At 45.8% G+C, this 25,859-nt stretch overlaps 1 protein-coding gene across 5 annotated transcripts; it reads right to left on the bottom strand.

Moving 5' to 3' along the window:
* On the bottom strand, positions 1-25,288 carry LOC147457539 (uncharacterized). Of its 5 annotated transcripts, XM_086512413.1 has the most exons (4): positions 25,065-25,288; positions 2,095-2,480; positions 1,616-1,668; positions 1-1,549 (listed from the first exon to the last, which is right to left on the bottom strand). In XM_086512413.1, exons 2-4 carry the CDS (start codon positions 2,117-2,119, stop codon positions 521-523), a joined length of 1,107 nt encoding a protein of 368 aa, XP_086368539.1. In that variant the 5' UTR covers positions 2,120-2,480; positions 25,065-25,288; the 3' UTR covers positions 1-520. The 5 variants fall into 5 exon arrangements, with proteins under 5 accessions (XP_086368539.1, XP_086368538.1, XP_086368537.1 ...); XM_086512412.1 differs by having other exon boundaries at positions 1,616-2,480; XM_086512411.1 differs by having other exon boundaries at positions 2-1,668; positions 25,065-25,287.
* Positions 25,289-25,859: the final 571 nt, after the last annotated feature.

A 25,859-nucleotide genomic window follows, 5' to 3' on the forward strand; every position in this document is an offset into this window, starting at 1 on the left:
TTCCAACATGAGATTTGGGGAGAAATGATACTTTGTCCTGTATAACTCATAATACAACCACAGACAGTAAACTCTGAATACTGCAAACATGCAGCTCACCTGAAAAACAAACCGATAATTTCCAACATTTACGGGTCCCACAAGGACACTTTCTAGCAGCTGGTCATACTTTTCAAACTAGACAAGTGCTTGAAAAAAGCTAACTAGTTGTTCAGCTTGACAAGTTGTGTTTCTCTCATCAAAATCCATTATCCCTACATCATAAATACTTTGTGTGTGGTGTATACACCCAGCCTGGACTTCCATCACCATTCAAGTTATTTTCATCTCTTAACTCATCATCATCAGTCTGAGAGTCTCAACAGTAGAGGTCTCGTGAGGTTTGGTTTGGGCATCCACACCCAGAGAGTTAAAAGCTGACCATCTAAGTAAAACCCACGAACATCCAACAAGGAAAACTTACGCTGAACGTAAGGTTTCTATAAAAAATCGAGATGAGCAACGTTTTCTTTTCTACCTCCTAGCAGAAGCGGGATTTCCTTATGAACTCTGGCATAAAATGGGCAAGGTCCAGGAGCAACACATTCTCTGGAGTGATTGCTTGTACATCAGGGATACAAAAGCCGTTTGTGTTGCACAATACATATATCTTTATCCTACCATCAACCTTGAACTTGGGATCAAATGCAGCCTTGTAACATTTTTCAGCCTCCTCCTTGCCCATTGGGTGATCTTGTCCCTTCAATTGAATCCAAAACTCGTACACTACGTCTTTAGTATTAAGAAGAAAAATCCTCGCATCAGTCACGACTGAATTTTTCTGGCACTTGAAAAGTACAGCATAGTCAGGATTATGCAGCCCACAAGGCGGAAAGTAATAGCAACGTCCATCCTGCCCTTCCATGCGCTTATCACCTGCATAGTAAAACTGTTTTTCCCTTGGAATGTAGAACTGATACCGATCTTCCACTTCACGAACCCCAGAGCTAATTTTGAACTCCATCTCAAGGAGTTCATTTTCCCCTGCTGCTCCTACAAAAAGCTTGTTCAAAGGGACACATTTGTCTTTGTAAATGAGTAACGAAGCATGAAAAATATCTAAAAATGCATACTCCAAGTCATCCCCTTTTGCAGGCTTAGGTAAGAAAGGCAGTGATCGTGCTGGAACATTGATGCGCTCAGCAATAGAACGGACAAGTAGCCGAGGGCTGTGATACCTCCACCCATTAGGCACTGTCTCAGCATACACATATCCCTGTTCACACGCAAACACCTCCGACTGCAGACGTTCTTCCACAACAGCCCCACTGAGGCAAAGTAAAACCATTCGCTTGACTACTGCCTGGTTCTGTGTTGTGATAGTATCCACCCACTGCTTTGTCATCATAAACACCCAATTCCTCAGGTGTAAAACAAGTTGGTCAACAGGCAGATTTGTACCCTTTGCTTGTTGCCATCCTCTGTAAACGTACAAGATGAGCCTTGGGAGACACGAGCAATCTTCTAGCAGTATCTCCAGCTGTTGTTGAACTTCTGGAAATCGGTGGTCCTGTAAAGACTGCTTTAACACGTTTACTGCTTCTGCCAAGTCCAATGGAGCCAATGTTTTGCTTACCTTAAGCCAACTGGAAATCCCCCGCCTTCCACCTGTTACTGGAAGTTCAGTCCCTGCCAGAACAGGTATGAAGCATAAATTGTACACCTTGCCGAAAGACGGCCCTCGTGCAGAAGTCATGCTAGCACCTACCCAGGAAAACATGCCTTCCAAAAATTCAACCCCATTCCCACCTAAAGATTCAACTAAATGAGAAACATTGTGAGACTCGTCCACCAGCAGATAAAGAGCTATAGGCTGACTATCTGGTAGGTTTTGTTCCCTTATGTGAGCGTACACATCTTGCAGGATCGATTTTGTGCTTGCTTATTTTATCTTCTCCTGCGTCTCACGGGGTAAATCATTATACGGTAGACCATACATTATCTCTGACACTACACAAGCTCTCATAAAAGATTGACCAGCTTCAAAACACACACGACACTGAATCATCTGGATAAAATCGTCATGCAAAAGATGGGGTTTCCGATCACCAATACCTGCACCAGCATATATTAGAATCATATCTTTCAAAGCAGCATGGAGAAAATAGGGTTTTGGTGACCACTACATGCACCATTAAAGGTGATGTACACACTTTGCACTGCTCCGCAAATGTAAAGCTTGGCTAATGCCCTGTGCTGATCAATACATTTCCCAACTTGGTTTGCTATCTCGAAAAGATAACGCATCTTGCCCACTCCAGCGAGACCCTGAAGAACTATAAACAGCATTTCATCCTTACTTAATGCACTAGAGCAAAAAGAGTCATAATAAATATCAATCCGTTCTGCAAGCTCCTTCATTAGGGTGGCTCGACCCTCAAAAAATAAATCCATTTGACCAATTAAGGGCTGTAAAGGTCGGGTCTGCAAGCTTGCATCCCCTGCACAAAAACAAATGATATTGGGAAAACAACAATGAGTCCAGAAATGGAAAGAACAGCTTGCAACACATGCTCCAATTTTGGCAATTTTGGATGATTCTATGCAGTAGATGGCAAATTTGGGATAGATTAAACTCAGATCTATTTCAATTGAGACATTGACCGTTAGGAAAAGTTTGGAGAAAGGAGAAACGTTGCTTATTTTTTGAAATTGACAAAAACTAAAAGTGTCTGCTCATTTTACTTGAAGACCCTATACATCTATTTATACATAACCTGCACACTATTACTGTCACACTTGGCTGTCCTAAGAGAGGCTTAACGAGTAGAAATCTGGAAAGCCCCGCATAGCTCAATCAACCGCCACTACACGTCTCTAACCCTTTTGGTTAGAGCTGCTATGAAGAAAGCCTATGGCTAGACTAAGCTAGGAAAGCGGAAATAAAACGTAACAAAGAACTCTTTGATATGATTCACAATTAGACTTCTTTACTTGCAAACACTTTAGAGATAGAAAGAGATAGAGACGGACACTGCATGGGGCCCCAACTAACCCTCTCAAGGGCCCTCTACCCCGAGAGAGATGGCATTTGAAATGTGCTATAATGCCTTGGAATGTTGCAAGGATTTAGAAGTAGGTATGTTTTTTTTGTTTCTAAATGTTAGAGGCTTTGATAGGAACGTTCGATAGAGACGTTTATTCAGTAAATGTTGATGAACATTGGTCGTGTGTGCACGTTAATAATTTCTGTTCTATAGTTTTTTTTTTCGTTTTAAAAAAGCCTTGAATAGGTGTCCAAACATTGGGCACCCTTTTAAAAATGCCCATTGGGCTAGCTTTGACATCTGGGGCAACGTCGCCATCACCCTCCTGGCTCACTTTCTCCAATCGAGGTGATTTTTGGTGAACACATCTTCTCTAATCTACCCAGTGCTGCGTGGGCTCTAGTCAGTCTGGTCTCTGCTGCTCTTCTGAGTGAGAATGCAGGTCCGCTAAAAACCACTCCAAGGTAAGTGTAAGCATCTGTGTACTCCATAGTCTCCTTGCCGTATGTGAATGTAGGTGCTGACCTCCTGATCCACTGTGGGGTGGTATTAAACACCATAACCTTGGTTTTACCAAGGTTGACAGACAAACCACTTTTGTGGGCAAACCTATGCAAAGCATCCAGTTGACGTTGCATTCCCTCTGGAGATTCGGAGATCAACACTACATCATCAGCATATAACAAAAGTGGAATCCATGTCCCTGCCAACTGTGCACCTCTATCACCATCGCTCTCAATGTAGTCAGAAACCTCATCCACGGGCCTTTTTTAAAGGGTGCCCAATGTTTGGGCACCTTTTCTTTTAAAAAAATCAATACACTCCAAGTCGAGTCCCAGCGTCACAACGAAACGTTTCACCCCTGAAACGTTTCACCTTGAAACGCAAAGTTTCACCCAAGAACATTTCACCCCTGGACAAGAACCAACCGAAATGTGAGACCGACACGGCTAAATTTGAATTTGTAGGGTAAATTTTCATTAAAAAAACCACTATTTCAGCCAAGGTTTTAGTATGGCGTTTCATGAAACCAGGGCTATATTACGACGTACTGCATTCCCTTAGGCTACCAAAGGGCCTGGCACTAAGGGCAGTACGAATCAAAAATGGTCTACAAAATCAAGTAATCAAGGTGGTTGATGTGATGCATGTAGAATCAACCACACCGGCACAACATAGTGCCATACCATAAAGCCACTGGAAAAGTGAAAGAATTGAGTAGACCACCCCCAACTACGAATGAAATCAAATCTCCGTTGCTCTGCTACTATAGAATCTCCCTGTGAAGCATCCCACTAACTGCGTAGAGTGCGCAGCAGCTTTGACCAAATGATACGCAAGGTGTCGGTCGCGGATGAAGGCTCATCACTAAGAACATGCATGCAACGAGCCTTCCAAATACACCACAGTGTAATAGAAGCTATGGTGGCAAAAATAGGCTCCTTGCTCTGGTCTACAACATCACAAGCTGATGTTGAAATCATGGAGAGTGATCCAGCATAGTAGGTCCCAGCGGCGAGTAGATAAACGGGTCTGCGGCCTCCCCCTCAAAGAAAATGTGTGGGCCAATGAATTGCAAAAGCCAGGATACAACGCCCCACGTAACATAGCCCTGACAAACGCCTACACAAGAGAGTAGTAGGCAAATAGATCTCCATATCGGCTGCACCTAAGCACATGTCCAAAGGCAGTGTCTCTGTGACTCTGATGAGTGAGCAGTTGAAACCGGCCCGTGGGGCAGTAGGCGTTGGCTTTCACCCAAAATTCTTTACTTTAGACACACACAGAGTACTTTGCAAAGGTAACCTGTAACGGGGATTAACACCTAAGTACACACACGGCTCGGAAGCTAGAATGCTCCGAGCAAACGCCGACAACCTATAGGCCCCAAAATTGGCACCCCTTTCGGTATTTCTTTATTCTTTAACAGAGGGAATAAAACATGTGATCTCCTACGAGCTGCCCCGCACAATCTAGGCTAAGAAACACCTATTCTGGCCCGATTTCGATAGCATAACTGTACTAGAACGCTTCACAGTCAGTATCCCCACGCAATAGATGACTTTCCCGACGTACGCTGAATTCTCTGTTTTTTTGCCCCGAAAATGCGCCAGATCACCTGTACAGCGGTCCCCTCGCGTCCACAAACATCCTGGGGGTATTAGGGTCCGTTTAGGGCCGAAACCCTAAACCTGCAAAAATACAAAGCAGCCTGTAATTCCCTGTTTTGGGCTCCGTTTCGCGTGCCGGTCGCATCTGTAGCAAGACCTCGAGCTCCCGCACCTGTAGGGCTACTTGCCCTTTGAATCGGACGAGATTTCTCACGTGAAACCTCTCCGAATTCACCTGTACTTGCGGGGGATTAGCCGCTAGCTAATCCAGTACCTGTGCAAGAGGCTCTTGCCTCGACAATCGCGCATGAACCCACATAATTGTACATTGGTCAAATGAAAAGCCCACTAGGAGGGGCATAACATACTGCTCATAGGGGGGAGAGAGAGAAGTGCGTAGCGTGCAGGGCATCACTCCTCGCACCGCATTGTACATAAGGGGGAAAGGAAGCACTCCATAGCTCTTAACTTGTGACAAAATGCAAAAGGAGGCCTCTCCCAGCATAAAATTCAGCCCCATTTTTCTGCATGAGGCAAGTTCATGAAAAACTGCCACTTGGCACATTTACAAGCATTTGCCCGTTTCGGGTTTTCCACCTAAAAATCTCCCAATTGGTCGCCCAGTTGACTTCGCGGCAGAGTTGTAAAGTGTTCCCCTAGTCATACCGGAAATAATGACGCGAACACGTTTCACGGCCCAAAATAGCAGCTCCCTAAATTTTAGGAAATGATTCTGTTGGGCTCCCATTGGTCATCTGACCATCTATCCTCATTCGGACCGCATCCAAAAGTGCAATGTGGCCCAACTGTCGGATACTTTCCGTTGGTAGTCACACCTTGACTTTAGGCCTTTATTGAGTTCACTCCCTAGTATCCACCAACTTGCTAAGTGCGACGGGGGGACCTATATGATCTTGCTCTGAGCCTAGACATCCTCTTACTATACGAATTCCAGTGCCGACCACTTCCCGTCTGCGGGTGAAACTACCGTTCACATTGGCCATACAATGTCCGACCGTTTGCTACTTCAAGAAGAGGGTCTCAAAAATAAAACAAAACCCATTGGAAAGAAACCAACAACAAAAGTTAGCAGTTGCCACGTCCTCATGACATAGTTAACAACTACCACGTCCCCGTGACATATCCCCCCCCCCCTTAAAATCGCAAACGTCCTCGATTGCATACCATAAATACACGCCACTGATGATCTTGTGCTATCATTGCATGTATCCGCAAGAAAGGTCATAATACATAGATACAAATGACTTAATGAGACCTTCATACTTTTGTCATTTCCATCTATTACACTGAATTCATATGTACATTTGATGTACTAGCTCTATCATTACCCCTCCTTTGCACACGTTGGGTTGGGGCATAAGTAGGTTGTAAGCCAAAGGCTTCAAGGTAAAGCTGCAATACATTTGGTGACTCTAACAGTTCATGCTCTTCCATCCACTTTGCATCCATAGGCCGATAGTTTTGAACTTCACCAAATAGCGTCTTGCAACTTGTTTTTTTCTGTCCTTATGTGCCAAAACTTGCTCAAATACCAGGATCTCATCAAGTTCCTCAACTTCTAGCTGATCCTCATCTAGCATACCTTCTAGCACATCACCCACGAAGGGTCTTAGAAGACTCACATGAAACGCATTATGAATCTTCCATGCATCAGGAAATTTCAACCTGTAAGCCACATCGCTGATCTTGTCAAGCACTTGAAAAGGCCCATAGTAACGCATGCTGAGCTTAGGAAATAGCCGTTCCTTGCCCTTCATCTTCTTTAACCTTGCCTTTTCGAACCTTAACAGAACCCAATCACCAGGTGATAGTAGCAATTCACGACGGTGACGATCAGCAGCCTTTTTCTGCTTTGTCTGAGTCTTCTCCAAGGCAACTTTAATTTTCTTATACATCTCATCCATGTTCTCAACATATCGATCTGCCTCAAAGATCTTGTCCTTCGTATGCAAAATGGGAGGAACCTTTTTGCCGCCTTCAACAATCTCAAAAGGTGCCTTGCCTGCGGACGAATGCACCGTATTGTTGTACGCATACTCAAGCATGGGCAAATACTGTTTCCACTTGCCCTTATTATCTGACACATAACATTTCAGCAGATCTAAGACAGTAGAATTAGCCTCTTCTGATTGTCCATCAGTTTGTGGATGAAATGAAGACGAGAACTTCAGCGTAGTGCCCATATTCTCAAACAATCCTCTCCAGATTAAACTGGTCATGCCAGGATCACGATCACTGATAATCGATTGTGGCATATCATGGTACTTAAAACACATTGTACATGAACAAGTGTGCCATCTGATCGGATTTTATCTTCTTCTTGACAGGGATAAGATGGGCCTGCTTGCTGAACCTACAGATAATGGTCCATATACCATCATTCCCTGTTGGCGTTCTTGGAAGATCAAAGATAAAGTCCATAGCAATGCTTTCCCATGGCTTATCCGGAATCGGCAGTGGTTGTAACAACCCTGGTGCCTTTTGCCTGTCAAACTTCACCTTTTGGCAAACTATGCATGCTCGGACAAAGGCATCCACATCTCTCCTCAAGGTAGGCCAATAGGAGAATGTCTCTACCGCTTTAACTGTTGCATCAAGGCCACCATGCCTTGCATACGGTGGGACATGACTCTCTTCCGTGACCTTATGTCGCAGTAGCGTAGTGACACAAAGTCTGTCATGCATCATCATAAAACCATCTCTGAGGAGGTAGTGCTCGTGATGTTGCCCCTCTTGTAACTGTTCAAAGATCCTTGCAAAATCTTCATCAACAGTATACTGTTCCTTCATGTCATATAGCTCATGATGATAAGGAATTGACACAGGTAAAATTTGTGGCTTTCTTGATAACGCATCAGCCACAACATTCTTCTTGCCTTCCACATGCATAATCTGGAAGTGGAACATGGAAAGAATGTTTGCCCATCGCATATGCTTTTCGGATAACTTTGACTGTGTCAAGAAGTATTGTAAGGTCTGATGATCTGTTTGGACAACAAAATCAGCACCTAAGAGGTAGCGCTTCCAGCTAGAAAGCGCACGAATCACGGCCAAGAGCTCTTTTTCATAGACTTGCATAGTCCTCTCTAGCCCTTACAAAATTCGACTTTCCTAAGCTACTACCCGTCCATCTTGCATTAGCACTGCTCCGATGCTACTGCCACACGCGTCACACTGGACCACAAATGACTTCCTGAGATCTAGCAAAACAATAACTGGATCTGAAGTCAACTTTTCCTTTAAGAGACTAAAAGTTGAAATCTCTTTTTGGGTCCATCTGAAAGTGATCTCTTTCTTTTGCAAAGCGTGAAGAGGCGATGCTATCTCTGCAAAATTTCTGATAAACCTTCTATAGTAGGAACACAATCCCAAGAAGCTTCTGACGTCGTGCACAGTCTTCAAGTTTGGCCATGTCTTGATAGCTTCGACCTTTGCGGGATCCATTCTAGCATCATCCTTTGAGGCTATGTAGCCAAGAAAGTGGATCTCTTCAAGGAAGAATTCACTTTTCTTAGGATTGACAACTAACCTGTGACTGCGCAACTCTTTGAACACAATGGCCAAGTGACGCCTATGCTCCTCTTCATTCTTCGAATACACTATCATGTCATCGAAGAACGTCCCAACAAACTGTTGATGCGAGCGGAAAATCCGGTCCATCATTCAGTTGAACGTGGAAGGAGCATTTGTTTAGCCCAAACGGCATCACTAGAAACTCATAAAGACCAAATGTTGTTCTAAACGCAGTCTTGTGCACATCCTCTGGCCTTATATGAATCTGATGGTACCCACTCTTAAGGTCTATCGTGCTGAAAATTGCAGCACCCTCTAAACGATCGAGAATATCATCAATTCTAGGAATAGGAAACCTATTCTCGATGGTACTCTTATTCAACGCACGATAATCAATACACATGCGCCATGAGCCATCCTTCTTCTGCACTAGGAGCACTGGGGAGCAACAGGGTGAAGAACTAGGCTGAATCAGCCCCTTCTCTAATAACTCCAACCTGGCCCATAATCTCTTTCTGCTGCGCCGCACTAACCCTGTAGGGAGGTCTATTTTGGTGGGCTACACCCTGGCACCAAATCTATCCGATGGTCCTCAGGTCTCTCTGGCGGCAATTGCGACGGTAATGAATCAAAAAAACTGTCACTAAACTTTTTCAAAAATGCTGACCTTTCTTTATCTAACACAGATAAATTTGATTGATCACTATCTAAGACATCATGTGCAAAAATCAAGTACACAAAAAGATGATTCTTTATTACAGAAGTGATAGCAAAAGCAAATACAATAGGGACTGACTCTCCTTTAAGCTTTACATCCAAGATGTGAGTTTTGCCCCTATGCTGTACGGTGATCTTTTTGTTGTAGGCATCCAAGACTCCATGCACTCGGAACATCCACGGGATCCCCAACAAGGCGTCACAACCTTCAAGCGGCATGATGTAGAACTCTTCTGTGTCCACATACGACTGAATATGCAGACGCAGTTTTCCAATGATGGGAGTAACACACTCTGAGTGGCCAGGACATGCCAACCCTACCTCTGCTGTGTACCCCATCTCTTCAGCTCTGATGCCCAGCTTCATAGCTAACTCTGGTGAGATAAAGTTGGCTTTGGCACCTGGATCAAAGAAGATGAGTGTCGTGTGATCCCTAACTTTACCCCATGCCCTGCATAGCTCACTGGCATCTGTGTTGGGCCTATCACCCACCATGTTTGGCACTAAACCTGTCGTGGGTTTAGGCTTCTTACCTTTCTGGTCTTCTTTATCCTCTGAGTCAGCTGGTCTTTTCCTTTGTGGACAATTGATAGCAAAGTGACCAGGCTGCTCGCATATAAAGCATTTGTTCTCAACCATTAGGACCTTCTTTTCCTCGAGCGACTTGCGCACAAAAGGCTTCCTTTTCTATTTCTTTGCCTGCGCTCCAGAAGTCCCAGCTGAATCCTTGTCTTTGGTGGCCTTTTTTGACCCCTGTGACGCATCAAAAGCCGTTTTCACAAACGGCTTCTTCGCTGAATTTTTCTTTTGCTGCCCTCCTTTGTCGTTGCTCGGAAATCCACTGTCCTGTCCTTTCAACAAGGCAAGCCCAGTGTTCGCAACTTCCATAAGCTGAATGAGGGTAGCCACTCTGATCTTTGTACAGTAATCGCGAAGCCCTTCAGGCAACCCACAACAGTACTTCTCTATCTGCTCTGTCAATGGCACAAATCTGTAGGAGGTCACTGAGAGTAACGCTTTACAAAACCTCCTATTGTACTCCAGCAAGCTCTTGCACGAAGCTGATGTAAGCTGGTGCCAATCTGTCATGACGTCGGCTTCAAATTCATTTGACAGCCAAGCAGATGCAAACATTTGCTTGAAGTAAACCCAAGTGGCGGGTGCCTATCCTTGCATTAACAATGTCGTCCATGAGCGCATTGTCCTTTAAGAAAGTGGCAGCTTTCCTGACTTTCGAGGCCTCTGTAAAATTCCCTCCTGCATATGCTGTATCAAATTGCATGAGGAAGGTAAGAGCCTTTGTCTTATCCTCGAAACCACTGAAGGTACTGAACTTTACAGCTGCACCACCTTCTTTGTAAGCCTTCGGCTTCTCTAGTGTCCCCAAGTTGTCATAAGGGATGGTCTGCAACATGGGCACTGTAGTAGGCATGATCGGCACATCTTGGCCATTGACATTTTGCGTCAGAGGTGCGATATCTAGCTGCTGCCCAGAAAAACCAGCCATGCCAAAATGACCATGTGGCACCCCAAACTGGCTCTGGTTGCAATGAAAACCTTGCTGCATGCCGATACCACCATACATGGGGTTTGGCATGATGCCTTGCATACCCCCGAACACTGTTCCTGGCATGTACGACTGACTTCTAGGCGCATAACCAGACATACTTTGGAACACTGATCCACCCCCGAAATACCCAGGATGTACCGTGGGTGGTGGAAAAACTGGATGCATGGCCTGGTATCCAGTTCCCTGTCCATTCAAGACAGCATGCTGGCTCCGAAAGGTGGTGTCACGTGACACATCCCAACCCTATGTGTCCGTGGACAAGCTACACCATAGCAGGGTTCAGTCAGACCGATCAAGTTAGATTAGCAGTGATCTGGCACTTTTGTGAGTCTATTCGTAGAGCGTGCATGCCCAGTCACTTAGCATAGATGCAATCCTCCGGTTGCACACAGCATGATCATCAGAAATCCCATCAGAATCCATTAGCATCAGTTAGGGGATTTTTCCAATGCATTTAGCCTATTTTCCTATTTATTGGGATTTTCACTTATTATTTTTAAGTGACTTTCCTACAATAGTAGGTAGGGCAATTTTGCTAAGTTAATATATAAGCAAACCAAAGTTCACACTTTCTGGTAGAAGAGGCAGCAGGAGCTTCCCGCTCAACAGGCAACTTCTCAGCAGAACCCGCAGGAACCCCCCCCCCCCCCCCCAACCTTGGCGTTTCCTCTCACAGCAGAGCAGGTAGCGTTTTGGTTTTCCCCAGCAGTACCTCCCCAAGACTTGGCATTTCAGCAAATGTTTCATTGCCATCAACACAGAGCCCTAGCGTTTTCACCTATGCATCCTCGCCAGCACTCTAGACCAGCAGGAACCACTAACGCTAGGAGAGGGTATTAGCGTTTTTCATTTGCAGCCCTAATTGTAGCAGATGCACTTAGCGTTTTTGTTTCATCAGCAATTTCAGCAGCAGCATCAGCGTTTTTGATTCTCAGCCCTTACCGCAGAGAATACACGCAGATTTTCAGCCTTATACACAGTAGCAGATTCCCCCCAAGTTGGTTGCAGATGCTCCCCCTTTCAGCCATAAAAACGCAGCCAAAACAGTCATTTTCAGCCACCGAAATAGTCCCCGAATTCAGCGATTAGAAGATCCCAGATTTCAGCCATCAAGTCGTCTTCGTCACCGGCACAGTCCCATTGCATCAGTCCATTGCATACTCATTGTACAACCTTTGTGCAATCAAGTTAGACCACTCCCGCCGACGAGAGTGGGGCCTTCGGAGGAGGGTTTTACAACCTCTCGGTGTCGTATCTCTTCTCTCTCCTTCTCTCAGTCTCATTCACTTGCACGCACAATCTCCACTCACTTTGTTCGTGACCACAGCACTCTACAAGACGGAAAGTTCTCTCTTTCCCTAAAGAACTAAAAGGAACCTTGAGCAATAAAGATCACTAATCTTGAGAAAAAACAACATTCATTCCGTTGCACCTAACACTGGTATCAGAGCTTTGGAAGTGTTCTACATTACTCAAGGAAAGAACCACAAGAATTTTTTTGCTTGTTGCGATCGCACGAACCCAAGTTCGCTTTGGCGTGTCGATTCCTAATCGTGTTTTGTTGAAGAGTGACAGGAATCCCAAGAAAGAAGGGCTTGTCCAGCCTCCCCTTGTGTCTCTTTTCACTCATTGAGAGCGGACCGTCACTTAGCGGCCGGCCAATCGACGTGAGGTGGGAAAAAGCAACCTTGGTGTGAGCGCAAGGCCGCCAAGGGGTGCGCCCGTAGAAAAGGGTAGAACTCAGGTGAAGAGAAGATCCTTCTCCAACGCGATTTGCAAGCGAAAGAAAACCTCAAGAACCCAAGACCCCCAAGAACCCAAGTTCCTCGTGAACTTAAGAACCCAAGACCCGCAAGAACCCAAGTCCCTCGTGGACTTAAGAACACAAGAACCCACAAGAACCCACGATTGCAGAATGGTCATCACTCGAAGCGGATTGGATACTTCGCTTGGAAGTGATGAGCATGAGAGAGGCGAAGAAGAATTTTCCCCACCAGGAGGTTTTTCCGACCCTTCCCCATCTACGACAAAGATTGCACTAACTCCTATGGAGGAGTTGGACCAAGAAAGAGAAGCAGAAAGAAAAGCCTACGAAGAAGATATGGCAGCCATCGAGCGGAAGTACCAAGAAAGAAGGGCAGCCATAGAAGCAGAATTTTATCGCGAGAACAAAGCACAAATGCAAGAGTTATTGCAACTCTTTTCTCAAGCTCAGGCACAGACGCAACAGAATCGGAAAAAGGAGACTCTCTCAGTCTCTTCTTCTCCAAAGCATGACACACGGGATTTGCATGATTATGCGAAGCATGATGATTTGAATGATAATGATTTGCATGATGATTTGAAGCATGATGATTTGGATGCCAATGATTTGCATAATGATTTGGATGACAATGACAAGCATGATGATTTGCATGATCAAGATGTGATTTCTCACAAGTAGGATGAGCTGCATGAAGAAGATGTGATTGTTCACAAGGATGATGTGTTAGTTGATGCTTTTCTAGCGAAGCTAACCTCGTTGTAGATTCGATCAATCACCAACAATCGATCTTGGCTTTCGAGTCGAGGTCCTCAGATCCCCCACAAGACGATTCGATAGATCCCAAAGAAGCGATCTTGGCTCTCGAGCCTTGGTCCAAAGAACCATCACAGGAAGTATTATGTGTTCGCATGATTGATACGCACGCATTGTTCGAGTGTTTCATTCGTGACGGTTTCCTGTATTTTAGTCAGCATCGTTATGCGATCCCTTTTACTAGGCATAACATATTGCATGTTGAGCACGTTTCTCTCATGGATGAGCACGAATGTATGCGGATTGTTCATGAAAAGTTGAAAAGTTTGTATGTAAGGAAGTCGCAGTACATGTCTCTTCCTTGGCATGACACAGTTGTAGAAAGAGCACATGATAGTATGAGCACCAAGCATGGGCATTTCCATTGTGATTTGCCACAGTTGATTGATTTCGATCAAACAGAAAAGATTCAACCGCATTGTTTGCATGTGTTTGATGAACGGGTTGTAACTCCGTCTCTATGTTCATCTACATTGCATACACAGTCTTTAGAGAAGACAAGATTTTTTTCCTTCACTATACATGGAATGGGTATGTTCATGGTTTTGTGTTGGAGATTGTTTCAGGAATTTTCAACCATGGAGATTCTTGAAGATGGAAGAAGCATGACTCTAGACGAAGTTGAAGCATCACAGGAGCCACAAAAGACTTTGAGTCGCTTTCGGCGCGGCCCAAAGAAGCAAGCGGTGCAGACCTTTATGAAGTTCAAGTACCGCACGACCCACACATCAGAGTGGGCCGACGAAGAGTCCCTTCCAGGATTCCGGATGCTGTTGGCGATCTCCCTCGACGCCATACAGTTCGGTACCAGTACCTCACTTTGAAAAGGAGGGGATGTCACGTGACACATCCCAACCCTATGTGTCCGTGGACAAGCTACACCATAGCAGGGTTCAGTCAGTCCGATCAAGTTAGATTAGCAGTGATCTGACACTCTTGTGAATCTATTCGTAGACCGTGCATGCCCAGTCACTTAGCATAGATGCATATCCTCCGGTTGCACACAGCATGATCATCAGAAATCCCATCATAATCCATTAGCATCAGTTAGGGGATTTTTCCAATGCATTTAGCCTATTTTCCTATTTATTGGGATTTTCACTTATTATTTTTAAGTGACTTTCCTACAATAGTAGGTAGGGCAATTTTGCTAAGTTAATATATAAGCAAACCAAAGTTCACACTTTCTGGCAGAAGAGGCAACAGGAGCTTCCCGCTCAACAGGCAACTTCTCAGCAGAACCCACAGGGACCCCCCCCCCAACCTTGGCGTTTCCTCTCACAGCAGCAGGTAGCGTTTTGGTTTTCCCCAACAGTACCTCCCCAAGACTTGGCGTTTCAGCAAATGCTTCATCGCCATCAACACAGAGCCCTAGCGTTTTCACCTATGCATCCTCGCCAGCACTCTAGACCAGCAGGAACCACTAACGCTAGGAGAGGGTATTAGCGTTTTTCATTTGCAGCCCTAATTGTAGCAGATGCACTTAGTGTTTTTGTTTCATCAGCAATTTTTTGTTTCATCAGCAATTTCAGCAGCAGCATCAGCATTTTTGATTCTCAGCCCTTACGACAGAGAATACACGCAGATTTTCAGCCTTATACACAGTAGCAGATTCCCCCCAAGTTGGTTGCAGATGCTCCCCCATTTTCAGCCATAAAAATGCAGCCAAAACAGTCATTTTCAGCCACCGAAACAGTCCCCGAATTCAGCGATTAGAAGATCCCAGATTTCAGCCATCAAGTCGTCGTCGTCACCGGCACAGTCCCATTGCATCAGTCCATTGCATACGCATTGTACAACCTTTGTGCAATCAAGTTAGACCACTCTCGCCGACGAGAGTGGGGCCTTCGGAGGAGGGTTTTACAACCTCTCGGTGTCGTATCTCTTCTCTCTCCTTCTCTCAGTCTCATTCACTTGCACGCACAATCTCCACTCACTTTATTCGTGACCACAGCACTCTACAAGACGGAAAGCTCTCTCTTTCCCTAAAGAACTAAAAGGAACCTTGAGCAATAAAGATCACTAATCTTGAGAAAAAACAACATTCATTCCGTTGCACCTAACAGGTGGCGGACTGAACTGGCATAACCTGTGGAATAGGCGTTCTAGCCACCTGTTCAAGGACAGGAGGAACATGTTTTGGAGCCCCTGACTCCGCAACATGCGAGTGTTCCCTATCCCCCTGAGCCGCATGAAGTACCTAGGCTTGAGCCTCAACAAGCTCCGTACGCGGCGTAGGTTGCCTATTTTGCTGTTGCAATGGTGGCGCTTGCAAGAACTCCATAAACCTTGGATTCTGCACCAACTGCGAAAAGACATTCACTGCCGCAACTAACTGAGTCTTGAACGCATCATCCTCAAGTTGCCCAGTCAAAAAGCCCTGTACTACTGGAGGGACATTCACATTGACAGAAGGTACAAACTCACGTGGCCGTGAGCTCTCGCCAATCTTGAAAACCATAGGGATCTCCTGCTTGTCCTTTGTAGAGAAACCCTCGTCCATAATGCCCTTCCCCTTGTCGGCCATAGTGTAATCCCGCGTTCATGCACTCTGTGTCTTTACCCAAAACAACCGAGGCTCACTCTTTGAGGAAAAAGTGATTGATATCCCGGCAATGGAACCATGAAACCGGTCCGTGGGGCGGTAGGCGTTGGCTTTAACCCGAAATTCTTTACTTTAGACACACACAGAGTACTTTGCAAAGGTAACCTGTAATGGGGATTAACACCTAAGTACACACACGGCTCAGAAGCTAGAATGCTCCGAGCAGACCCGACAACTTGTAGGCCCCAAAATTGGCGCCCCTTTCGGTATTTCTTTATTCTTTAACAGAGGGAATAAAACCTGTGATCTCCTACGAGCTGCCCCGCACAATCTAGGCTAAGAAACACCTGTTCTAGCCCAATTTCGGTAGCATAACTGTACGAGGACGCTTCACAGTCAATATCCCCACGCAATAGATGACTTTCCCGACGTATACGGACACTTTGCAAAACCTGGCGAGAATCTGCAGCACGCTGAATTCTCTGCTTTTTTGCCCCGAAAATGCGCCAGATCACCTGTACAACGGTCCCCTCGCGTCCTCGAACCTCCTGGGGGTATTAGGGTCCGTTTAGGGCCGAAACCCTAAACCTGCAAAAATACACAGCAGGCTGTAATTCCCTGTTTTGGTCTCCGTTTCGCAAGCCGGTCACATATGTAGCAAGACCTCGAGCTCCCGCACCTGTAGGGCTACTTGCCCTTTGAATCGGACAAGATTTCTCACGTGAAACCTCTTCGAATTCACCTGTACCTGCGGGGGATTAGCCGCTAGCTAATCCAATACCTGTGCAAGAGGCTCTTGCCTCAACAATCGCGCATGAACCCACATAATTGTACATTGGTCAAATGAAAAGCCCACTAGAGGGGCATAACATACTGCTCATAGGGGAGAGAGAGAGCAATGCGTAGCGTGTAGGGCATCACTCTTGGCACGCACTGTACATAAGGGGGAAAGGAAGCACTCCATAGCTCTTAACCTGTGACAAAATGCAAAAGGAGGCCTCTCCCAGCATAAACTTCAGCGCCCATTTTTCTGCATGAGACAAGTTTATGAAAAACTGCCACTTGGCGCATTTATAAGCATTTGCCCGTTTTAAGTTTGCCGCCTAAAAATCTCCCGGCTGGTCGCCCAATTGACTTCGTGGCAGAGTTGTAAAGTGTTCCCCTAGTCATACCGGAGGTAATGACGCGAACACATTTCGCGGCCCAGAATAGCAGTTTCCTAAATTTTAGGAAATGATTCCGTTGGGCTCCCACTGGTCATCTGACCATCTATCCTCATTGGGACCGCATCCAAAAGTGTAATGTGGCCCAACTATCGGATACTTTCCGTTGGTAGTCACACCTTGACTTTAGGCCTTTATTGAGTTCACTCCCTAGTATCCACCAACTTGCTAAGTGCGACGGGGGGACCTATATGATCTTGCTCTGAGCCTAGACATCCTCTTACTATACGAATTCCAGTGCCGACCACTTCCCGTCTGCGGGTGAAACTACCATTCACATTGACCATACAATGTCCGACGGTTTGCTACTTGAAGAAGAGGGTCTCAAAAATAAAACAAAACCCATTGGAAAGAAACTGTTATGTCCCACTCACAGGAGAGGGGATCTAGCCCAGAGGGGATCTAGTGTCCGAGCGGACGTAGTGTGAAGCCGGCCAGTGTGGCTGGCCATTATTATAAAAGGGCGGCCAAGTCCTCATTTGCAGTTATCGACCCCCACTGGCAGAGTGGCAGTGGTTAGCCCACGAGGCTAGGAGTGAGCGAGGTCACCTCGAGGAGGTGAGGCCGGATGGTATGGGACGTCCGGTCTTACAGTTGCACACCTACGTCCTCGGACGCTGGCCCCAACACGGGGGAGCTGCCGGATGGTGGCTATGGTCGGGTGGTTTGTCCGACGCATATCTGTAGGCGGTCTATGTAGTTGGGAGATCCCCTCCCCTCATTCATTTCATGGTATCAAAGCCGGCTTGGCTGCACGAGAGACTATGTGCACACCTACGGATCGGTTCGAGTTGGGGAACCACGAATTCGCGTAATTTTTAGTAATTAACCGCTGAAATCGTGCGTTTTTCTTCTCATGAGTATGTTTGCAGGTGAAACTTAATATGTCTTTTGCTGATTTTTCACAAAATTCGGCAATTTAATAGGTGGGAGTGTTGAAAATCAGAGGATTCTTACCGAATTTACTGGTTTTCAATGAAAATCAATGTATTTTATCATTAACTTGCTGCTTTAGATTAAAATTCAGCATATGGTATACTTTCAAATCTCTCTGTAAGTCCCTCTCTCTGTAAGTTCTCTGTGCGAAGCATAGAGAGAGAGAGAGAGAGAGTCTTACCTCTCCCAGTGCGGGGTTCTGAGAGGAGTGGCAGGGAAATCTTGCGCTGGTTGTACACAGAGGAAGGGAATGTGGAAAAGCAATCTCGCGTGGCAAAAAAACTGCAGTGCTGGCCCCTATGTGGGCAGCCTTCCATGAGCCGGGACAAAAGCAGCCACGAGCCTTAGCGCATCCTTTCTCCCTCCACGCGTCTGTTGCAGACTTCTCCAAGCGTTCGATTTTTTTTAACGCTGCCTCTCTCTATGCGTTGGGTTTTTTTAACCCACTTAAGACTTTATTTAAGTGGCCTCTTTTATTTTAAAAGGGCCAGGACACTTAAGTTTTTTTTTAATAAGTCTGAAACCTGAGTTTTCTTAAAAATTCAATTACAGAGACTTGTAAGTTTACAGAGAACTTTATTTTTTTTTTCTCTCCTGCTCCTCTCTCGCGTCTGCTCTCTCCTACCTGCTTGCGCTCTCACACCCCCGCCACCACCTGCTTGCCTTTAGACACTCACGCCAACGCGTAGAGCTCCTCGAACTTCAACTTTTTGCGACCGAAAAGTGCAGAAAAGGCCCGGTTTCGAGTGAACTTTCCAGTTTTTCACGCACTTTGCCATGGATTCCTCCAACTCAGATGTGCAACGTGACGACGCACCAGGTAACATCCAAATTCCATTCACACATGCTCTCTACACATGGATTACAAGTACTTTCCAAAGTTTCGACCAGCGTGTTACCGCTCTGGAAAACGCGAACGTTCAGACGAACCTTTGCTTGGCCTCTCTCGAAGGGGTCGTGCAGAGACTCAGTTCCCGACTCTCTACTCTCGAAAATATGGCTCAGTCGACGACTGCGCGTATTTCCGAGGGTGAAATCCATCTCCAGCAATTGCGGATGCAGATTGCTGCTTTTGGACGTTCACAGGATGGTCCGACTGCCACGATTCCGTACAAAACTACAAATTTCTCAAGGGAAGAGAAGGAGCGTACGGAACTGGCCATAAATAACTGGCTGCACCAGTGGACCACATACTTTGATCTCCATGGGGAGCATGATGAACGGATGATTCAGACGATTCCTCTCTATCTGCGCAGTAAGACGCCTTACCTGGTGGCGCGACATGACAAAGAAGCCTACGACGTAGGCTGATTTTTGTGTGAAATTCAAGAGGGATTTCGCAAAAATGGACCCTTTGAAAGCCTCTGCAACTGCAGAGTCTTTCGATGAAAACTCTATCTTTTGATAAATATACGACAGCTTTCAAAGAGGCGCTCACCTTATGCAAGGTGGATCCTACGCACACTGTGCACATGTATCTGCTGGGATTGCATGAGGACTACCGTTGGGCCTTAATTAAGGATAAAGCCCCGACTGACGTTGAGGATGCAGCGGCAAAGGCAAGGACGTTCCATTTGATAAATGGAGCGAATTATGAGAAGAAAAGAATTGTACACCATCAATCCGGTGAGGGTGCTTCGAGGAAGCGACCCCGATTCCAGCATAAGTCCAAATCACCGCCGAGATCTTCTCAGGAGAAGAAGAAAGCCAGAGATGCTTCAGTTGCTGATGCAGTGAAGAAAGGGGCTTGCTTCGGATGTGGCCAGACGGGTCACCAAATCAAGGATTGCCCCAAGAAGAAGAAGACACAGAAACCGCAAGGTCGTCCTTCGGTTCAAATTCACGAGATCTCAGGTAACTCTAATGTTGTTCAAGTTGAAATCCATCATTTAGCGCATAGTTCATGCACTAAATGTACTTTTAGCACCAAAGTGTTTAGTAAGCACGATCTTCTCCGTTTCCCCGGGAAGATCAATGGTCACGACGTGACCGTACTCCTTGATAATGGAAGCTCACACAATTTTGTGGATGTAAAATTGGTGCAGAAAATGAACCTGCGGACGTGGGACAATGACCATGAGTATCGCGTGAAGATGGCTCATGGCGTGGATACGGATGTATGGAATCGGATAGTTCTAGACTTGTCGCTCGAGCTAGCTGATTACAAAGAGAACCTGGATTTCCACATCATGCGCCTGGACAGAGCAGATGTTATTTTAGGAATTCCATGCTTTTATGATAAACAAGACTCATTGTATATAGACTATGTACATCACTCTCCTGTTTTTGCTAAGCAGAACATGCCTCATATATCTGTGTCGCTTTGTAATCAGAAGTCTGTAAATAATGGTTTTGCAATACCAGTTGTTACTGCTTTGGAAATGTATAAAGAAATAAAGTCTTCTGATGATGACTTTTATCAATGTGTACCATCTGCTTGGTTTGATTCATTAGTGCTTGGTACTTCTGTCACTGAATTTCGTAAAAATGTTTCATGTTCTTCTGTTCAACTTGGGGATTCCGATGAATCCAACCTTATCCGAGAAATCATGACTGATTTCGAGTTGACATGACTGACTATGCGCTTCTGCGTTGACATTGCCTTGGTTGACATGACTGACTATACGCTTCTGCGTGGATTACAAGGGGTTGAATAAGCTCACTGTCAAGAACAAGTATCTGCTCTCGCGCATGGACCATCTGATAGATCGGCTCCACGAAGCGTTGTAATTTACGAAGATAAGACCTGCAATCAGGCTATCATCAAATACAGATCAAACTGGAAGATATTCCTAAGACAGGCTTCCATATGCGTTATGGTCACTACGAGTTTTTGGTCTTGCCTTTTGGTTTGACCAATGCTCCAGCTACATTCCAGCAGATGATGAATGATCTGCTGAGACCATTTATAGGAAACTTCATTGTTGTATTTCTCGATGATATCTTGATCTACAGCCGAAGTTTGTCTGAGCACCTAATGCACATACGCATTGTTCTCGAAGTACTGAGAACTGAGAAGCTTTACGCTAAGGCTTCTAAGTGTGAATTCTTTAAGAAAGAACTTCTGTACTTGGGCACATCATTACTCGCGATGGAATTCGCGTCAAACCTGAAAAAGTTGGATAAAGTGCGAAATTGGCCCATTCTGAAGAATGTACGCCAAGTAAAAGTCCTTTTTAGGCTTTACTGGATTCTTTCGCAAGTTTATCAAGGATTACTCTAAAGTTGCTGCTCTGCTTACGCAACTTTTAAAAGGAGGGGTGAAAGGGCCGAAGACTTCGGGTCCTCATCGTAAAGGTAATCCCCCTGTTGTCTGGAATGAGCGTCTCGACGAGAGCTTTCGGACACTAAAGCACTTGGTGATACTACGCCAATATTGCACATTGTGGATCCTAGAAAACCGTTTGTGGTTGAAACGGATGCTAGTGATTATGCTATTGGTGCGGCAATATATCAGGATGTCCTGTTGCGTTTGGAGGTAAGAAGCTTTCTGACGCTAAGATACGTTATCCAACGTATGAAAAGGAGCTTTACGCTGTAGTCCACGCCCTGAGGAAATGGCAGACTACTTGTATGGCTCTACGTTTGTTGCATGGACAGATCATCACTCCTTGTGCTATATCTGTGATCAGGGTGATTTCAGAGGCCGGAAGGCTAGATGGGTTGAGCTTAGGCAAGAGTTTGACTTTGAGATCCGTTATAGAAAAGGATCCAACAATCAAGTTGCCAATGCACTCAGCAGGATTCCTGAGGTTAATGCCTTGTCTATGGTGACGGATTTCTCTCTCTCTCTCTCCGAGGGCTATGTCGTTCCGATGGCCATTTTGGCAAGATATGGAACGAGGTCGAAGCGGGGCATGACTCACATATAGGCTTGGGTGGTCCGGAGACCCAAGTGAGTCATGCTGGAGAGACGAGACAGCGACAATATTCCATTAGAGGTGGACTATTGTTTAGAAATGGTAAAGTCTGCATGAAGGAAATCTATGAGATCGACAAAGGATTTTGTGCAAATGCAACGATGTTCCTAGCGCTGGGCACCCAGGCATCCAAAGAACTTTGGCTTTGGTCAAACGATATTTCTATTGGCCAAGAATGTGCTCTTAAATAGAGAGCTATGTGAAAAGATGCGCTCAGTGTCAGGTCAATAAGACAGAGCGCCTTACGAAAGCTGGCCTACTACATCCATTGGAAATCCCAGATGCCAAGTGGCAGAGTATTTCCATGGACTTCATCGTTGGTTTGCCAAACACTAATCGGGGCAATGACGCTATTTGGGTTGTGGTCGATAGACTCACAAAAATGACGAAGTTCATACCAACGAAGTCGACAATAAAAAGCCATGAGTTGGCGGTTTTATTTGTCGATCAGCTTTATAAGCTGTATGGTCTGCCAGAAGATATAGTCAGTTGTGATCGAGATACTAAGTTCACTGGCCGATTTTGGCGAGATGTCTTTGCTCACCTTCAGACGAAGATGAGTATGTCGTCTTCTGACCATCCTGAGTCCGACGGACAAACTGAGAGGATGAATCAGACGTTAGAGGACATGTTGAGAGCCTATGTCTCTCATAGGAAATCTGACTGGAAAAGGTATCTTCCACAGTTAGAGTTTGCCTATAATAGTAGCAAGCATTCTGCTACTGGATTTAGCCCGTTCATGCTGATGTATGGATTCGAGCCTAAATCCCCGATTGCTAGAGAAAGTCAAGGAACGCCAAGCTCGTGATTTCCTGTATGACATGCAGGAAATGCTCGAATTGGCTAAGTATAGTATAAGAACGGCTCGTGATCGAGTCATTACTTATGCTAATCAAAAGAGGTCTCCAAGGACTCTAGATGTGGGACAATGGGTCTATATGAAGATACCCAAGGATTCCAAAACTATGCGAACGGGAAAGCATTATAAGCTTTCAGCTAGATATTGTGGTCCGTTCTTGATCACAAAGAAAATTGGCCAAGTTGCCTACAAACTGGCTCTTCCTTCGGATGTTAGTGTACATCCAGTGTTTCATCTCAGCCGCCTTAAAGTGAAACTGGGCGAAGCCGACATTGTTGTGCCTATCGAGGAAAATGTATGGCAAGATATGCAAACTGAGTATATTCCTCGCGAGCCAGAAGCAGTTTTAGATCATCGTACCCGTCATTCACGTCAAAAGGCTTATGACGAGTACTTAATTAAATGGAAGGGTCAATCTGAAAGGTTTGCTACTTGGGAACCTGTTAGAGCTTTGAAGGCTCAGTATCCCCACTTCATTGATGAGGACATCAATGGTTCTTAAGGGGGGAAGTATGTTATGTCCCGCTCACAGGAGAGGGGATCTAGCCTAGATGCCATCGGGATGGGCGTCCAGTGTCCGGGCGGACGTAGTGTGAACCCGGCCAATGTGGCTGGCCATTATTACAAAAGGGAGGCCAAGTCCTCATTTGCAGTTATCGACCCCCACTGGCAGAGTGCCAGTGGTTAGCCCGCGAGGCTAGGAGTACGCGAGGTCACCTCGAGGAGGTGAGGCCGGGTGGTATGGGACACCCGGTCTTAGAGGTGCACGCCTACGTCCTCGGACACTGGCCCCAGCACGGGGGAGCTACCGGATGGTGGCTATGGTCGGGTGGTTCGTCCGACGCGTATCTGTAGGCGGTCTATATAGCTGAGAGAACCCCTCCCCTTGTTCGTTTCAAAAACCAACAACAAAAGTTGGCAATTACCACGTCCTCGTGACATAGTTAACAGCTGCCACGTCCCCGTGACAGCAATGCATCAGATACAAGTAGATCATGACCCATCTGTGCTGACCAAGTCCCAACCGGCAAACCCGCATGAGCTACCATCCACATGAAGTATTGCCACTAATCCCTCCCGACCAAATATGGCTCCAAAATCTACCTGTGAATGCATGGGACAGGCCAGCATCAAGCCAGGCACGCAATCTAGTAGGTTGTCTGTGATCCTGTCTAAGAAATATGGCTCTGCCAATCAGAACAGAGTACTCAAAGAATGACCACTTTCCAAGATCCCATGATAATCAAGAGTGGACGCCCCTCCCAAATCCATAAAGTCCAAAGATCAATCTGGTCTATCTCAATCTTTGGATCTACAGTATACCTTGCCTTTGGCACCAACGTGTATACGATGCCAAGAGCCATCACCGGGGGGGGGGGGGGGGGGGGGGGGGGGGGGGAATCTACATGTAGCAATCTGAAATGAGGAAGAACCACAAAGAACAAATCACCCCAACGAGCCCAAGATGGTGGAGAATGAGTTAGTCCGGAAGAAGGCCCACCACCCTGTCAGGAATGACTGAGTCACAACAGGAGGATCTGTGCAGTGTGACAGCATCAATCCAACACTGTGGAATCGCAGCATCAATATCAATCCTGCGCAGTACTAGACCCCTGCCAATAGAGTAAGTCGTGGCCAACAAATCTACATCCAGGCATCTAGCTGATAGCCATGTCTGTAAAGATGTCACAAGGCCTCTGTCCCAAGCTGCCCAATCAATATGAGTGCGACATCCTAGCTACTGACCCTCTGCAGCTTGAACCCTAGGATTCCACATGAGAGGCTGCCGCTCAATCTCCTCTGTGAGAACTCGCTCCCGATGTATAATGTCTCTGCACAAAGTCTGCCAAACTCCGAGAATGGATCGCAAAAAATAAGATTCCGGAGCTACAAGAGCTGCATCAATGTATAATATCTCTCTCTCTCTCTCTCTCTCTCTCTCTCTCTCTCTCTCTCTCTCTCTCTCTCTGTGTGTGTGTGTGTTCTACTGTGCGGAATAAGACTGTGAGAATGCGAGAGAATGAGATAGAGATGTACAAGGTTACCTAACGTACGAATGCTTGATTATGTATATTGTACGCTGCTGAAAACATTGCTGCGTTTTCGGGCTGAAATCTGTAAAACTGTTGATGCGCGTGCGCGGAGCGCGAGACTGCGGACTGCGGGTGTGCGAAGCGCGGGCTGCTGAGATGCTTGTGCGCGGGCTGCTTCTTCACGTGAGGGTGATGAAGTGAAAACGCACTTCTGCTTGTTGAATCGTGAGAAAATGCATTGGCTAAGGTTCTCTTTTATATGCATAAATCAATTTGGCCGACTCATTTAAGTTTGCCTTCCAACGAATTGATTTAATGATTTTAGCCTATGATTTTAATGCAATTTTAATGGTTTTCGAAAATGCTCTAACTTGCTCGTCTGGACTCAGAATCGAGTTCCGAAACATGCTGCTGAATGCATATGCTACGTAGTTCACTCGGAGACGCTCTGGAGCAGCACACGACACCTACAGGAAAACCCTAAAAAATGCTCATGCTGGAAAACTGCGGGTAACTAGTGTTGCGGTCAGGCTCCTGCGAGCGTGTCATATGGATCTTGATTCATCCCGCAAGGATAGCTTGCCAGATATGACAAAAGATGGCCTTGCCCGATATTCTTTGCCCTTTCTTGCCCGTGTCAACAACTCGCAAGAAGTATGTGCCTATAGTGCAAGACACTAAGATGTTCATGATGCCTCTTCTTTCTATCACTCCATCCATCGGAGAGGATGTAACATCCATATTTTGGCCATCCTTCACGCACGGGTTGAAGCTTGCTGTTTCTGCGGGCTCTCTCTTCATTGATGC

The sequence above is a fragment of the Adiantum capillus-veneris genome, chromosome 5 (assembly GCF_014529385.1).
Source record: "Adiantum capillus-veneris isolate H3 chromosome 5, ASM1452938v2, whole genome shotgun sequence".
Taxonomy (NCBI): Eukaryota; Viridiplantae; Streptophyta; class Polypodiopsida; order Polypodiales; family Pteridaceae; genus Adiantum; species Adiantum capillus-veneris.